Source organism: Peromyscus maniculatus, chromosome 7, assembly GCF_049852395.1.
Source record: "Peromyscus maniculatus bairdii isolate BWxNUB_F1_BW_parent chromosome 7, HU_Pman_BW_mat_3.1, whole genome shotgun sequence".
In the NCBI taxonomy this organism is placed as follows: Eukaryota; Metazoa; Chordata; class Mammalia; order Rodentia; family Cricetidae; genus Peromyscus; species Peromyscus maniculatus.
In genome coordinates this window covers 68,294,919-68,308,397 of record NC_134858.1, presented here as the reverse complement: position 1 = coordinate 68,308,397, position 13,479 = coordinate 68,294,919, and the positions used below count along the sequence as shown (strand labels likewise).

The 13,479-nt window shown below is 37.2% G+C and overlaps 1 protein-coding gene across 1 annotated transcript in view; it reads right to left on the bottom strand.

The window, feature by feature from the left end:
• Adam10 (ADAM metallopeptidase domain 10) overlaps positions 1 to 13,479 on the bottom strand; it is a 109,316-nt gene that overhangs the window by 55,643 nt on the left and 40,194 nt on the right. Inside the window, exons 3-4 of the mRNA XM_076576601.1 lie at positions 8,842 to 8,960; positions 4,869 to 5,027 (exon numbers count right to left, since the gene is read on the bottom strand). Of these exons, the coding sequence (XP_076432716.1) occupies positions 4,869 to 5,027; positions 8,842 to 8,960 (278 nt within the window). The remainder of the gene's footprint in view (positions 1 to 4,868; positions 5,028 to 8,841; positions 8,961 to 13,479) is intronic.

Here is a 13,479-nt window from a genome sequence, read left to right as displayed (position 1 = left end):
GATCTTCGAGGGTTTTAAATCATCTTATGCTTCTGAAATGATGCATTATAGTTCACTGCAGCTATACCTTATTTTATAATTAAAGATAAAAATATATACAGACATAGATGGTAACAAATCAGAAAAGGTCTTGATCTAAAATTTTCTCAATGAGTTCTACTTGTATAGTTTCTGACTGCATAAGTCTTTTTTAATGTAAGTTTTGTTTGTGTGTTGTAGTTTTGTTTGTTGTTTTTATTGTTTATTGTTTTTTGAGACAGGGTGTGGTTCTGTTGCCCAAGCTGGCCAGAACTCCCAATGAAACACAGGCTGAATTCAAACTTGGAGTCTTTATAACTCAAATCACCTATGTGTTGGTATTACATAAGTTCCTCATACACCTGTTTTCTTTTGATCTAATTTTTAAGTAAATTAGATTTCTAATTAGTTACCGTTTTTAAAATAACTGCCATTTTCCGTGGCTTTCTCAATTTTTCCACCTGTAAAACGGTTTGAGAAATTTATATTTCCCAGAGATGAATTGGGGGAGGGGATATACACAACAAGAAAGCACCTCTATCTATCTAACCCAAGTTGACAACTAACACTAATCATCACACTTGCCTATGATTATGTATATTTATCTGAAAGCATAAAATATTTTGAAAGTTAAAAATATCTCTAAATTTTTACATTTGCACCAAATATTTTTATTGTGCCTACATTCAGTATTTAAAACCAATACAAAAGAAAAGCTATATATTAAATTGTATAGTAGAGAGATAACTAGTACCCTTGCATACCAAGTTCAGACATCATTATTTCCCATCACTTGTCTATCTTAGCTTGCCACAACTTAATATACGTAAATAGATTTCCAAACTCCACACTGGCCCTAAGTGTGTCTAGAATACTTTAAAGGCAATCTTCAAAATTTCATGTTATAAAAGTGACATTATAATCTAACACCATAAAATATAAACAATGCTATTAATCCCCAATTCAATTCTTTCTCCCAGTGATACCACCATCTCACGGTGACACAAAAGAGCTGGAAAGCTTTAGTAACCAACGAAACTCAGTTATGCCAACAATTTAAAAATATATATGGAATTAACTAATTTTTGTTTACTTGCTTTCCAGATTGTTTGCTTGTTGTTTGAAACATGTTTTCATGTAGCCTGGGCTGGTCTTGAACTTGCTACATAGCAGAAGATGACTTTGAATTCTGATTCTCCTGCCTCCATCTAGCATCTGCGGAGATGACAGGCATGATGTGTCACTACATCCAGCTCCTAATTGATAGTTTAAAGGTATTAAAAGGGACACACTGAAGCCTCCACAAGTAAGGTTTCTACATGAATGAAGTCTCCATCTTGAAATAGTAAAACAAAGTTTTAAGTAACCTTAATTTTTAAGTTCATGAAATTATGTGCCTTCTGACTGAAAGACAAGAAAAAGGAGAAACATATACAGCTATAGCTAACACATGCTAAGGGCGGGACACCTACATTCCTAGGAGACACAGGCAATTTTCCATACATGGAAAATAAATAATAAACAATAAATCTAAATGAAAAGAATAAACCAAACATATTCTCATAACTTTCTATGTTTAATTAAAAGGTTCTTTTTAAATTCAGAGTTTAAGTATTTTTATGAAAGTATAGCAGGAAAAAGTGACTTAGACCTTTTCCTCAGAGTACATGGAAGGCTTCAAGGGCAAATAGTCAGGCATTCCTAAGATCTACACATATCAAAATTACTATTAGAGTTTACTAGACAGTGGTTTTGTTGTTTCTTCAAAATAAACTGTGCTAGCAGGCAGAGAACTAAGTGGCATTTGTACCTTGTTACAACTGTAATCCTAGGAGAGAGTGTTTTTACTGCTACAATAAAGAACTGAGCATATATGACCTCTATGCTGGCACCTGTATGTCGTGAGCAGCATCACATCCAGGTGTGTATCAAAGCACCTGGAGAGGCTGCTCAGTGTTTCTGCTGAAAAAGCACCACTTAATGTTCTCCAGAACAACAATATTATTTTCCACATGGCTTTACACATTTATGCCAAGAGGTCCAAAAACAGTATTTAGAAAGTATAGCTAAATTCTGATCAGAACCTTTATAGAAGTTCACTTATACACATCCACAGTATATAAATAGTCATATAACACTTCAGTTGTGAAAATAAATTATTGGCACTAAGCTAATTATGTGAAATAATATAATAATAAATAATAATTAAAGAACATACCCTTTCTATTCATTAGTTAAAAAGAAAAGAAAAACCCAAGGACAGAATTTGGTCTAACATAGCAATAGATGAAAATGTGTAATTTTGGGAAGGCGTGCAGATTTCAGAAAAGCCCCAGAAATCCTAGTTGTGAAAGGTAATGAGGATTTACAGTTTCTTCCCATGGGCACATGGCACAGAAGATGGTGTCCACAAGTCACATAAGATTCCAAGTCTTCCTTTCCTCACCTATAAAGTAGGAATAATATGTTTGCCTATACCTCACAGGATGAAGTAATTAACACACACAAAGAATTTTATACAGTGCCAAGCAACATTAAACAACAACTACCCTTCTTACTAATGCTGCTTCTTTTAGGATCACCAACACCCAGAGTTTAAACGGTCAATTAAAAATAAACTTATTGTCCACCCCCTAGAACAGGAGTGGGTAAACTACAGTTTGCAAGACAAGTAAGTCCAACCCCCTACTTTTGTTTGGCATGCGCTAGAGGTGGTTTTTACACTGTGTGTGATACACATGTTAAGGGGGAGGGGTTGCACATGTGTGCAGGTGTATGTCAAAGCCAAAACTGAATATGGGGTGTCTCTCTGATTGCTCTCCACTTTATTTATGAGTCAAAGTCTCTTGGTGAACCTTGGGCTCGCCAATTCTGAATAGTCGAGCTAGCCAGCTTGTTTTGGGGACCCCATCTCTACTTCCCAAATGCTGTTGTTACACCTGTCTGGCTTTTATGTGAGAAATGGGATAGTCTTCACACTTCTGCTGCAATCACTTTTATCCACTAAACTATCTCTCTTGTCCCAACATCCCTATTTTTAAAATGAATAAAGTTTAAAATACACTGTATGAAAATTTATAACACAACCTATTTGTTTTATTCTAACGAAACATTTTTATAAACTTTTGCTTCCTATATGTTCTTGACAACAGTACATTTCCACTTAACAGAGCAGTTTTAAGCAAAATCATCTTAAACATAACTACCTTTGCATCTTAATACCACTACTGGTGTCTACTAAGAAATGCTGACATAAACTTACGATACTTGGAAGTTATGATGAGACCTAACAAGGGGTAAATATGAATGTAAAGAAAAACATAGAACATATGTATACCCAGAGATTCACAGGAGGGAAAAACAGGAGGGAGAAGACATCCCAGGAGTCATAAGCAGCACAGAACCACAGCAAAGACGCTAACAGCAAGAGTGATGCATATGCAGCAGAACAGTCACAGCAACACAGGGAGAAACAGTAACCTGTCTAATTACTCTTTCCTTTTCCAGAAAGCCTAGCTTGAGTCTGAAGACACTTGCTAGGGAACAGATTTCAACATTTTATTAGGGATTTATCAAGGTCTACTTCACAGATATGTGTTACTTGAATATTAAAGCAAAAACATGTATTTGTAGAATGGTATATTGTAACAGTGGAGATAAAACTGCAAGAAGAGCAAATTAGTCAGAAATTTTCAAGGAAAAACACAAGCCCAGTGAAGGAAAATTCTGTCAGCAGAAAGGAAAGCAAAGGAATCCACATTCCTACTTAAGGAGGAGGACTGTAGCTTGGCAGCCAAAAGAAAAATAATAAGGGCTTGAAATACCAGGAGGTGAAGTGGAAAGATATCATCAAATAAGGATGACTAAAAACACAAGCAGACAGCCTTAATAAATCCAGAGATAGCAAGCAACAACAGTTATAAACACATCCCTAAGTAAACCTGGGCTATTCTCCCACAGTAGTTCACCATCAGAATCAACAAGCAGTTGGGTCCATGAAAGTACAGAAACTGTCAGAGCTAATGAAGCAAAAAAGCAAAATAGTTCACATTTGCTAGTATATTACTAAGCATTAGAATGAAATACCAGTAAGAAATTCCTATCTGTAGAAAAGAAAATGAAACCAGGAGGAAGCTGCCAAGTCAGGAAAACAGGCAAAACTAGAGAAACTAGCCTAGCTACAACTAAAGAGAAAGAAAAGAATTCAAGATGCATAGAAACTACAGGAATGTGTTTCTGTGTTATTTTAATGTCACATTCTCATGACTAGATAACCATAGAAACACAGATAATGACAGAATTAAAACATAAAGTCTAAATGAATTTTCTATCCTTAAACACAGAAAAAGAATTATCCCAAAAAATCCATAGTAAGCCTGGAGTCTTACCAAGCTGTGGTCAAGTCACTGTTTTAAGATTCTACAAAGAAGTACTCAGTGGATTTAGAAATTAGAAAAATCCTGTAACATTACACAAATATTCATACAGAAATTGATATAAAAAGATACAACATTGTTGTCCTTTCAGCAAGCCACAGACATAAGACATTGTAATTAAACAGACTGGCTGATACCAGAACTTAGATTTCCAGTTCAAGTGGATATGGTTGACTCACAGTTCAAACAGAATCGGTTGTTTTATACCAACAGAGTATGACTGGTCTGTGTTGACAACTGCTATATCCTACAGACCCATTATTTACTAAATGGAGACTTTACTTATTAAACTCTGGTTGTTTAAGCTGAATAAGCTTAGGAAAGAAAACAGCCCAGGCTACACTTGTCTCCATATAGTTAGAAGGATTCCTATGCCTTTGCAAAGACCACCTGATATAAAACGTGAGTACTTACTTATATCATCTTCATGATAAATAACAGAGTGAAACGGCAGGATTCGGTCTTTAATATATCTCTCTGCTGGCTCAATATAAAAAGTGCCACCACGAGTCTGGATGAAACCTTCAAATCTTCCATCAATGACAGACCCATGACTAAAGCTTCCTTCTTCACCTATTGATGAAAGCAACAAATTCTTGAAATTTTAACTTGCACATTCTCCTTCAAAAAAAAAAAAAAAAAGCCATTCCTATGTTTGTTTGTTTTATAAATATCCTGAGTACAAATGTACTGGGAAATTAATTTTCACATAAAATTTGAGGTATGAATAGCAATCAGTGTTTAATTAAAACAGATAGACAATGACTTACACAACAATGAAAATGAAACACCTGTCCTATCGACAGTCACATGCCTAGCATCTAGCACAGTGCCTGACATGCAGATAGTGGTAATTCAATAATCATTATATTAACTTACACTTTTAAAAAGCAAACTTTTTACAGATCCTCTAATAAACTATGTGTTTCCATAATAAAGATACTCAAAGTACCTTTTGAAACTCTTGCTAATTTACCACAAGTGAAAAGGTCCTTTCCACCTTGACACTACAATTTTTTGGCCTCATTGCCTCCTATAGATCTTACATTTGTCTGGACAAAGAAGCCAGATGTAGTATCTCATGACTATACTACCAGTGCTCAGGAACCTGAGGCAAGAGGAACCTGCAATTTCAAGATGACAATGAACTGCATACTGAGAATTAAGCCAGCCTGGAAGATGAGTCACATTTTGTCTTTAAATTAAAAACAAAAAAGGTATTGGAGCTGGGCAGTGGTGGCGCACATCTTTAAACGCAGCATTCAGGAGGCAGAGGCAGTCGGATCTCTGTGAGTTCAAGGCCAGCCTGGGCTACAGAGTAAGTTCCAGGAAAGGCACAAAACTACACAGAGAAACCCTGTCTCAAGGGGAAAAAAAAAGGCATTGGACAGATTTGTAATACTACCTCACTATTCTCTAATGAGAGAAACAACAGCAAAAAGGGGAGTATTTTTAGTTCTATTTACATATAGTCACAAAATCTAAGCACAACAATTAAATGACATAGAGGCATAGAGTTTTGCTTTGCTGCACTTTGTTTGCTCTGAGGGTTCTCAGTCCATGAGCTTCCACGTGCTAGGCAAGCATTCTACCCCTGAGCCATGTCTACAGCACCACCAGTCATTCTGGTTTCGTTTAGAGATAGCATCTTGGTGATGCTGCTCAGCCTCCCCTACTTCAACCTCCCAAGTAGCTGAGACTGCAGGCTCATGCCTTTAAAGAGGAGATTTAAAGTTAAGTTGATCAAAGCTGGGCATGAGACTAGGACAGAACTTGAAATCAGCCTGAACACTATTCATAAGACTTTTGTCTTCAATAACAAAACTCAAAATTTTATTGTTTAAAAATTCATCTCTCACTAAAAAAAAAAAATTTCCCTGGGCTCAATCCCAAGCTTACAGGGAGAGGAAGGAGAGAAAAGGAAGGAAGGGAAGACAGCTGAAAGAAAGAGAGAGAAGAGGAAAGTAGAGAAGAGGGAAGGGCAGAAAAAGGAAGGGAGGGGAGGGGAATACAGGAGGGGGGAGGGAAGTGAGGGAAAGAAAGGACAGGGAAGGAGGTGGAAGCGGAAAGGCAGTGGCGAATGGAGAGAGAGAAATGGAAGACAAGAATGGACTCAACTCACAGGCTTTTCTTTAGTTTTGAGTGCATGCTAAGTATATACTCCACCCATGTGAAATACCCAAGACCCAGTCTCTCACAATTTCTAAGTTACAGATTAACATTAGTTGATTTTCAATTAATCACAAACTGAAAATAAGATCTATATTTTGTTTTTGTTTTGTTTGGTGTTTTGTTTGAGAATGTCTTCCTATGTAGACCTGGCTGGTCCTGGACTCATGCTCATCTTGCCTATGCTTCCAGAGTACCAGAATCACAGGTGTGTGCCATCAAATCCACCCCATCTTTCTCTACAAACTTACTTATATTTTTACTCTTTATGACATCACCTACCAAAAAGGGCAGAGTTTGCCCAGTAAGACAAGCGATGAAGAAAAGAAGAGAACACTAAAAACAGCCAGAAAATACTTTCCTTTGGCTACAATTAAAAAACTACAAAAATAAATAAATAAATAAAATAAAATAAAATATAATTTAGTAACTTGGGTTAGTTTATAGGTAAGTTAAATATAAAAATGCCTCATTTATCTAGTATAATAAAAAATTAAAAGCTCTTCTTTAAGCATTTAATTTTTCAAAATGTTATGATTTTGAGCAAAAAAAAAAAATCTCATTTACTGGAGGAAATTTTTGACCACTCTGACTTAATAACTGAGGACTGTCTTTATTAATTATTAATGTAGAGTTATAACAGCCTAGCAGACTGAATTATGTTAGCCTCTTTATGACCTCCCTGTCTGTCCCACTTTGCTGCCAGATGAACTTCCTGTTAGGCTAAGTATGTGCCTGTGCCTCCTAGCAACTTTTTAAACTGGTAAGAGCTATTTGTTGCAAGTGTCAAGAAAAACACATGGATTTTAGGAAGCAAGGGCCTGGGAAATTTTTCTTAGGTGACTTTGTTAGATCGTTTCGGGCTAAAATGATCTCTATTGCCAGTTTCCTTTTAGGTTTTTCTAATTTCTTTTCTTTTCTTTTCTTTTCTTTTCTTTTCTTTTCTTTTCTTTTCTTTTCTTTCTTCCTTCCTTCCTTCCTTCCTTCCTCCCTCCCTCCCTCCCTCCCTCCCTCCCTCTCTCTCTCTCTCTCTCTCTCTCTCTCTCTTTATGTTCTTTCTTTTCTTAATAAACTGGGAAGTCACACTAATTTCTTCCTTGGAAAATTAGAATGTTCTAAAAATCATTAAAAATTTTTGAAGTCTGACTGTGGGGGTACATGCCTGCAATTCTATCCCTTAGGAAGCAGAGGTATATGGGTTGCTAGTTCCAGGCTAGCCTAGACTACAGAGCAAGATATTGTCTCAAAAACAAACAAACAAGAGGCCAAAACAATTGGAAACTCTTAACACTTGGGAGCACCAAGAGTCAAAGTGTTATGGATTTCAGAAGCGGCACATCACATAATTCACTATTAAACATCATGTAAAGTGGGTTCATAGATGACTTCATTTTCAAAGACCATTGCCCTTGATAATTTGCTCTACCTCCTCAGGTTTTGTTTTGGAAGCAGAAAATAAATCATCAATTTAACTAAACCAATTAATTAAATTTAAAAACCCCACAAAATTCCCTACATGCCTTGGGCATGGGAATATCGGGCTCCCAGGCAGGCATGACAGGTGACTCTGCATAGAGCTCTCATCTCTTCTAGGGCTTGCGCCTCTGGTGCACTGGTAGGCCAGTCTACGGAGGGCTGGATAGGAAGGGTACACTGACAGCCAGGGCCATCTTGGGTTTCCTTTGGTTTTGTTTTAACAAAGTTGGAAATCCATTAAAATAAGTTTTAACAGTGTTTATTAGAGCAAGGGGCATTAAGAATAGAAGTACTTAGGGAAAGGACAGTATGGGTTTCTCAGGAGACAGAGTCCCCCAGACTATCTTGTGATTAAGTACTGCAGTGACAGCCACCTGGAATCAGATGCCAATCTCTTCTTCCCTTTCTCCTCAGTGCATGACTGCTGTCCAGAATTCATCCCAAGGTACAAAGTTGAACAAGGGACCAGAGAGAGAGCCAGTGGACTGCTTTCTCAGTCTTTTTTAGATCTCTAGGGAAAAGGTCCCTGGCCAACAGATTGGCAACGCTGATTCTTAAGGATCTGAGACTCTTCTAAAATTCTTGACACTCTAGAGTCAAATGACAAGACATTCTTTCTCTGCCACTTTCTTCCCTCTCCTCAGGATTTACGCAACCTTTTCTGAAATATCTGCCTATATTTATAATATATACTCCCTTTTGTAGAAAAAAAATCAAATGTCAGATAAAAAGTCCAACTTACCATAAATATGTCCAGTGTAAATATGAGAGGTATCATAATCAAGTACTTTATTTGATGTTTCTACTTTAAATTCATCACTAAAAAGGGAAGTGTCCCTCTTCATTCGTAGGTTGAACTGTCTGCAAATTGGGACAGAAAAAGAAGTTAAAAGGATCCAAATTTTAAATGACTTCTTTTAGTATTACAAAAAAAAGTACACAAAACAAGGAATGTATCACACAATTTGTGTATTTGGGGAAAAAATTTAGGTAGGTAGGTAGGTAGATAGACAGACAGATAGTGTGTGTGAGTGTAAGTCTCACCAGGCCAGGTGGGACTATAAAAATAAAACTAAATTGAATTATAAATCCTGACTATCTTGTGAAACTGTTTTAAGGATCAGAGATTATAACATAAAGTCAGCACAATGATTGAGCTGCAGGAAATGTGGATAAATGGCAACAACTTAACTATCATTACTAAACTCTTCCATAATTGCTACAGAAGTCTGCCCACACCAGATTTTCTACTCCATGATCTTTATAACAAACATGTACTGTTACAACTTATCTTCTCAAGCATGTTTTGCATAGTAGAACAGGAAGGAATCTTATTTAAAACACATCACAAATTTGCACCACAGTCATTATACTCATCTGTGACATGAATAAATTGATATAATATCTGCTTAGGAAAACTGATCAAAAGAATCAGTGGCAGTGGCAGTGGCTTCTAGTACAAGAATTCCTCTTCTAGAATTCTTATGCATGCTTGCACATAATGAAATGACCACCAGTACAATAGATTGCAAAATGGCCTTTATCTCCATTTCCTGTGACAAAGCCCTTAAAACTCTGGGATCTCCTGAATGATAGGAGTGTCCTCATTCCTATTAAAGAGTCCAATTCTAATCACACCAAAGTCTATAAAGAGGTGACTGAACATGGGACCCCCATACAGCCTTAGGATGGTTTGATCAGGGACTGTTTAACGTTTTTATAGAGTTCAAAATTTTACAATCCCTAATCTTTGGGGCTGGAATTTCAGCCCTCAGTCACTCGGTCTTTCTGATGATCAGCCCAACTTGAAGCTGTCTTAAGGGTCCCATGTTCAGTCATTTCATTTTCATAGACAGTGAATCTGGTGAGCATCCATGGGTGGTTAGCACATGAAAGTGGTGAAGAGGTGAGACATAAGGGGAATGGAAGCTCAGTGCTCCCATCTGTCCTTTGCATCTCTTCCATTTAGCTGTTCCCAAGTTGTATCCTTTAAAATAAACTGGTATTAGTAAGTAAACTGTAGGGCTCAGGGTATGGCTAAAAGGTAAAGTGTTTGCTTATCATGCTTAAGGGCTATAGGGATTTGTTCCCTGCACCAATGAAAATAGGTAAAAATGTGTATGGGTGTGGGGGAAAGAAACACATAGTCACTGTTGGTGCAAGTACAAACTGATATAGCCACTATGGAAATCAGTGTGGCAGTTCCTCTGGAAGCTGGGAATCAATCTACCTCAAAATCCAGCTATACCACTCTTGAGCATATACCCAAAGGACTCTATATCCCACTACAGAGATACTTGCTCATCCATGTTCATTACTGCTCTATTCATAATATTCAGAAAGCAGAAATAGCTTAGATGTCCTTCAACTGATGAATGAATAATGAAAATGTAGTACATTTATACAATGGATTTTATTCAGTCATTAAGAAAAATTTAATTGTGAAATCTGCAGATAAATGGATGGAGCTATAAAAAAAATCATCCTAAGTGAGGTAACCCAAATTGAAAAAGACAAATATTGTATATTTTCTCTTACATGTCTATATTAACTGTTAAGCTTTCAATATATGTGCTACAATCCAAAAAACCACAGAGGTTAGGTACCTAGTAAGGGACTAATAGGGAGGAGAAGGTCTCAAAGAAGAGGAAACAGAATACAGTGTTATGGAGGGACAAGGGGAGAAAGTAGAACAGGAAGGTTAAATAGGGAAGGGGATGGGAGAGAAGGGTAAAGAAGGGAAATTGGTGAAGATAACTAACAACAGAGACCACTGAAAAACCATATGGAATCCTATTACTATAAAAGCTTCTTAAAATACATGCATATATGAGTCACCAAATAAGGGAGACAATGCCCCAACTAGACATCTTATGCTATCAGTAAAGCCTCCAGTACCAGGAATGGGTTGCCTCTTGTTGAGTGGTTGGCCAAAAGGGCCCCACAGAAACCCCCAAACCTCATAGGTTATTGCCAAGACTGTTGGCAACCTGATGGTAAGGCTTTATTGCTGAAGACAACACTTACTTATATCAATGAGCAAGGAGACAACAAGCTAGTGCCTAACTATAAGCTTTACCTCTACTAACTAGCATTCATGGTGCTGGAAGGTATTCTGCAGGTTATCAAAGGAGAAAGGTAATTATCAATATCACCCAGCTACAAACCCTGTGACCTACAACAGTGACCTGCCTGCAAGACAGAGTGGTGCAATATTGGCACATATATTATTGGAGTAACCAACCACTTTCTGATTAGATTTAAAGCCCAGTCCATGAGATATAACCCATACCTGGCACTGCTAATATGGCCCAAAACCTGAGACTAGATAGGTCACAGGCCTAGAGGAAAACCTATCAGCATCATTTTGCTAAAGGAATAGCAATAAAATGACTCCTAATGACATACTGCTATACCCATAGATCAGAGCATTACTTAATCATCATTAGAGAAACATCTTCTTGCAGTAGATGAGAGTTAACAGAGACCTACAACTGAACAATATGCAGGAAGACTCTGGAGCACTCAGTCCTAAATGGGATGTTTTCATCAAACCCATCTACCCAAGGCTGAAGGATCTATGCAAAAGAGGACATGGAAAGATTTTTAAAGAGCCAGAAGTAATGGAAGAGTCCAATGAAATCTTCCAGACCTAACAGGACTGGTGCACATATGAACTCAGAGCACCTGTGGTGGCATGCACAAGACAAGCACAGTTCAAGCCAAACAGTGTCCCAGCAGTGAGAGGGGAAAGTGGAATGATAGGATAAAAGGTAGATTTTTAATATACTCAGAAAAAAGAGAGAATATGGATATATTAAGATAAAAGGTAGATTACTAAATCTACTTTTTCAAAGGAACTACTTATTTTAAATAAGATAAGTAATGAAATTTTTTGTCTGAATTTGTCAAATGTTAATGGACTGGACATTGTTAATGTATATACTGGAGTTTTTTGTCTGAATCTGTCAAATGTTAATGGACTAGACATTATTAATGTAATTCTTGATTGTATATATTGTATATACTTTTTCTTATATTAGTTATAACTTTTTTATTTTAAACAAAAAAAGGGAAAGTGTGGTTGATATATTGTGCACCCGATAAACTTATCAGGGGGTCAGAGAACTGAACAGCCACTATATTAAACATAGAGGTCAGGCAGTGGTAGCACATGCCTTTAATCCTAGCATTCCAGAGGCAGAGATCCATCCAGATCTCTGTGAATTCAAGGCCACACTAGAAACAGCCAAGCATGGTGACACACACCTTTAACCTCAGCACTTGAGATCTCATGTCTTGCTTGGGAAAGATACATGCCTTTAATCCTAGGAAGTGATGTCAGGAAGCAGAAAGCCATGTAAGGTGTGAGAACCAAGAACTAGAGGCTTTTCAGCTTTTAGGCTTTTAGCAGTAGTTCAGCTAAGATCCATTTGGATGAGGACTCAGAGGCTTCCAGTTTGAGGCCAGTTTGAGGAAACAGGATCGGCTGAGAAGTTGGTGAGGTGAGATTAGCTGTGGCTTGTTCTGTCTCTTTGATCTTTCAGAATTTACCCCAATAGCTGGCACTGAGGTTTTTTTGTTTTTTTTTTTTTTTTTAAATTAATAAGGCCATTTAAGATTCAGGTAACAGTGGACACAGGGTCCTACCAAGAAGCTATCTGCAACTGATACCCATTGTCAAAGAGAAAAATCTGTCTCATTAGGTAAATTAACCACACTTCAGGGTAGGCCTCAAATCCAGGAGTAGCTGACTAACACAAAATGAACTTGATAATTTGTCGACTTTTGTTTTAGTTCACATTATTTATGACTTTTTTTTTTTTTGTCTTACTAGACTTTTGCGTGTTTGGATTTTTGTTTTTGTGGTTTTGAGAAGTTTGTGTTTCTTGTTTTTTTTCTTCCTTTTTCTTGTTTGTTTTTTGAGAGAGAGAAAGAAAAAGAACATAGAGTTGGTTGAGTTAGGGAAATGGGGAGCATCTGGAAGGTATTGGGAGAAGAGAAAAAAACATGATCAAAATACACTGTATAAAGTATTTTTTAATAAAAAAAAAATAAGGAAACTGTTTTCTGTGATCCATTCTTGAAAATTACCTTTACAAAGAATTTTGCGCACGCCTTTAATCCCAGCACTCAGGAAACAGAGGCAGGCGGATCTCTGTGAGTTTGAAGCCAGCCTAGTCTACAAATCGAGTTCCAGGACAGGCTCCAAAGCTACACAGAGAAATCCTGTCTCAGAACCACGCCCCCCCCCAAAAAAAAGGAAGTGCACAAATTCCCAGTTAGCTCTTTCTGCCCCCTATTTGTGGAAAGGATGTGAACTCTCAGCTACTGCTCCTGCACTTGCCTGCCTATTGCCATAGTCCCTGTCTCTGAAACA